At 39.7% G+C, this 4299-nt stretch overlaps 1 protein-coding gene across 1 annotated transcript; it reads left to right on the top strand.

Annotated features, from left to right (window-relative positions):
* Positions 1 to 407: 407 nt before the first annotated feature.
* On the top strand, positions 408 to 1313 carry LOC115270371 (cuticle protein 19). The gene is made up of 2 exons (XM_029879895.2): positions 408 to 744; positions 800 to 1313. The coding sequence occupies exons 1-2, from the start codon at positions 736 to 738 to the stop codon at positions 1208 to 1210; spliced, it is 420 nt and encodes a 139-aa protein (XP_029735755.1). The 5' UTR covers positions 408 to 735; the 3' UTR covers positions 1211 to 1313.
* Positions 1314 to 4299: the final 2986 nt, after the last annotated feature.

Here is a 4299-nt window from a genome sequence, read left to right as displayed (position 1 = left end):
AATTCGTTCAAGTTTCATGAAAATATCATAACAACATAACATTGCATTCCACACAAATCGATAAAATCTACTAATTCCTAACCAATTGAACAAATGTACCATTTTCACACTCAATTAGAGACGCAAATAATCCGCAACAAGATCATTATTGGTTTGTCTGTCTGCGGATTTGTTCGTTTGTTTACATACGCCTAGCGCTCGGAAAGCTTACTTCCATTTGGGGTTTTTCTCGCCTTCTCGTTATGCACCAGTGCCAGGTTCCAGTGTAAAGAAGGAACTACAAAAACTTAATTTTCCAAGGCCACGTCCAACAGCTGTTCGCAGTCCGTTTGGCTGGATGGATAGACGAGGCTCAACCGATCAGCAGGTGACCTTGAGCTGTGGTGGTACATTTTTATAGTTTTGGCATAGTTTGAGCTGCCCTTGTCCGATGCGGTAGCCCGATTGAATGCGGTTGAACGCAGCAACATGGTTCATTTACCGTTTGGTGCGGTTGATTTTCTTACCTCAGGCGACAAGATACCGGTAATATTGTTTAAGGGTCGCGTAGGCAGCTACACCGTTCGCAGTGAAATCGAATGTAAAGATACTGATTGATTGTACGTACATTGTTCTAAAGCAGGAGATTGCGAGTATCGGTTCTTTGCTATCCACCAATCAACTAATCGATACTATATAAACTGAGCTATGCAAGTGTACTGATATCAGTCTTGCAACTACCATTCTTCAATCAATATGTTCAAAGTAAGTGGTTCGAATAATTAAAATCAATAGTTTATTAATCAGCAAACTATTGCAGGTAACTCTCTTCGTTATCGGCTGCCTGCTGGCTGCTGCATCTGCCCGGTACCTGGGAGCAGAAGGTGGTTACTGGGACGGATATGCGGCAGATCACCATGATTACTACTCGTATCCAAAGTACAACTACGAGTACGGCGTCAAGGATTATCACACCGGAGATCATAAGAGCCAGTGGGAGCACCGTGATGGAGATGTTGTCAAGGGAGGCTACACTCTGGATGAGGCCGATGGTACGAAGCGTGTGGTTGAGTACTATTCGGACAAACATAATGGTCTGACTGCTCATGTCAAGAGAATCGGCCACGCCTACCATCCTCAGGTTTACGGATATCACGGTGGTTACTACCAAGGCTACGGTCACGGTCATGGAGCATACAGCTATAACAACTTAAACCAGTATCATCACTAAACTCGATTATTGATGTTGAACGGATAGATTTTTTTTATGTTGACTAATAGAATTTTTATTGCGAAAACACTGTTTAAATATATTTGGTTTCTAAAAGCAAAATACACCTACTTTTATTATTAATGACTTTCTCAAGACAGCCAACTGAAGCTCGAAAACTAAGCCTAAAAATTTAAAATCGTATGACCTATGTACCGTGATTTCGGGTGAAACTGATCACTTTTCACAGTTTTTCGCTACTAATTTTTGAATTGTTATCGATATGGTCAAACTCAATGCTTTAAAACAAGTACGACCACGAGTTTCGTCAGTCAACGAGGTTGAAACTTTTACTGCAAATCATTTTATTGCAATTAAAATCATTTAGAATAAAAAATCAGTAATTTTAGTTTTGGGGTGAAATTGATCAGTCAGTGAATAGTTATTTATGCAACAAGTTGCAAAATGATGATTTTTTCAGCACGAGTCGTACATTTATCCAACGAGGCTTGCCGAGTTGGATAAATACGACGAGTGCTGAAAAAATCGAGTTTTGCAACGAGTTGCATACAACATTTTTTGTGATTACGAAAAATACACATTCAGTATGATCTTTTCTCGGTACACAAACATTTATCAGGAGGGATCACGTGCGACCATCCATGCTCGGCAGTGCAGTTTTTTTTTCGATCAGGTAGGCTATGGTGTAGCCTGTGATCGAGATCCCGTTGTCAAACGTAGTGCGTGAGCATCAGCAAAAATCGGAAAAGTAACTTCAGCAGCTGCATTTTACCCGATTTGCAGTCCGGTTTAGAATATAAAGCGTCCAAATTTTTATTCGAGATGGTCAGTTGATGTAGTAACAAGTAGCTAAATCTACGAAAATCACGGAAGCTTGTAAAAAGTTTGTGCTGACAAAGGTGCCGAAAAGTGCTACTTTTCAGCACTTTTAAGAGTGCCGAAGAGTAGTACTTTTCGGCACACTTGCATCAGTGCTGAAAAGTAGGCCATTTCAGCACACTTCAGGCAATTGAAAAGTGAAACTTTTTACAACGTAATCACAAAAATGTCTTTGTAAGTGCTGAAAATAAATTTTCCATCTGAATTAACCACCACAGAATGCGAAAAGCTTTGTAAAACTTATACAAGTTTAGTGAATTCTGAATTATTTAAGTTTAAAGTTTAATAAATCTAAAGAAAACGCCTAAAAGTATGCAATTTTCATACTAAACCAGCTATTACTTTAGCAAAAGTACAATTTTTTGCATAAATATCAATATTTATAGAACTTTTGATGACGAAATCTGGTTTAGCGAACACTTGGCAGCTATAAACATTCATTCGAATATTTATTCCATGTGCAATACAGCTACAGTAACAGAAGTTTGCAAGTGTCTTTGAAATTCGCCAATCACGCAGTTTCGGGAAATATTTAATTTAATACAGAAATATGTGACTAATTAGTCGTAAAACAGGTAAACTCATCATACAATAACCCTTGAGCCTGATGATAGTCATTCTCTACAAATTGTTTTAAGTTCAAAGCTTTATTTTTGACAAGTAAAAATTGCCCTCACGTCGATCAATTTCACCCCACTGATCAATTTCACCCGAAATCACGGTACCGTAAACCGGGGTAACTTTGCTTATGCGGATAATTTTGATTGTCCGGCATTGTTTATTTTTTCTTATAAATATGCATGTGTGATCCAACTAACCCCCACTGTCCGGCACTGGTTATGGAAGAAAAATTTCTGCAATACTAGTTTGATGCTACTGCAAAAAGCTTTAATGCTTAATTACTTTCATGGTTGTAGGTCTCTGCAGCAAACTCGTCGTCGTCAAAGCGTAGGCGGTTGGACGAGAATGAAAGTTTTGAAGATGATGATCCTTCAGCAACACCATCCCCTTCTTCATGCAGTCGACCAATGGGCCAGAAGGCTGCCAAAAAATTGAAGCAACAGCAGGCATCACACGCAGGTATCGGTGCTCAGATGGCAAAGGCCAGCAATCTGCTTGTAAATGCTGTCAAGGACAAGGCTGTTCTATCTAGAGAGAGAACGGCGGCCATTAACAGGATCCAATCATGCCATAATGTCGGTCGCACCCGGCTGCTATGACGTCATTTTTCCGATGCACAGATCTCAAATCTTGAAATGTCAAATATTGAAGGAAAAAGAAGAAGTCGAAGCAGTGGAACTGAAAACAAAAACAAAGTTTCGTGCAACAATTTGTACTTCTGTTATTTTCATCGCCTGTATTCCATTTTATCCATTTTATTCACTCACTGACCCCGGCGATACCAGTGATTCGTGAATTTGGGCCACAGGTTTCCGTATAGTTGTGGCAAATTTGGGCAGCTGACTATAATTTCCCCTGAATAATCGAGTGCATTAATTGATGACGATTTCCGAGTGAAACTTTCGAGTTCAAAAACATGACCCGCGATTCGGATCGCAGTGCATCGGTTCATAATAAAAGTGCCTCGGTTGATGTGACACGTAAAATTGTGTAGATGCAATTATTGGAAGCGACCGTGGCGAACAGAAACATACATTTTGATAGCCTCAGACATGAAATGCTATGTGGTCAGTTCTCAAAGAGTTGATGAACCAGAGAAGCCGGAGTTTTCGGTGCATAGGTTCCCAAGGAACATGGAACGGCGGTTGGCATGGCTCCATGCGCTCCATGCTGTATCTTCTGCAGAACATATATTGACTGGTTTGCTGAATATGATACACCGCGCGGCCTTTGTAATGTTCCGAACGCGCATTTGCACGAAATTCCTCTTGGAAAGGAACAGCCGCGCTTGAGGAAACACCGCAATGTTATCTCCCATAAGAATGAAGTAAAAGGGAAGCAAAAAACGCGGCTGTTCCTTTCCTCAGGGATTTGCCGCGTGTTCTTTTGGGCAAATGCGCTAATACACTCATTGCACAATTATGGGTCACTCAAGGAACAATCATTTCATAATATGAATCGTTTTTCATTCAAAAATAACACTTTCATTATTTTTGTTTTATATTTTCTTCATTGAATCTCCTTTTTATTGTTTTACATGAAAATGTGCTTGTAAAATTCACTTTAGGCGGTGAAATATACTAAAATGA

The sequence above is a fragment of the Aedes albopictus genome, chromosome 2, assembly GCF_035046485.1.
Source record: "Aedes albopictus strain Foshan chromosome 2, AalbF5, whole genome shotgun sequence".
NCBI lineage: Eukaryota > Metazoa > Arthropoda > Insecta > Diptera > Culicidae > Aedes > Aedes albopictus.
The sequence above is the reverse complement of the archived record's forward strand: the minus strand, read 5'-3'. Positions and strand labels throughout refer to the sequence as shown.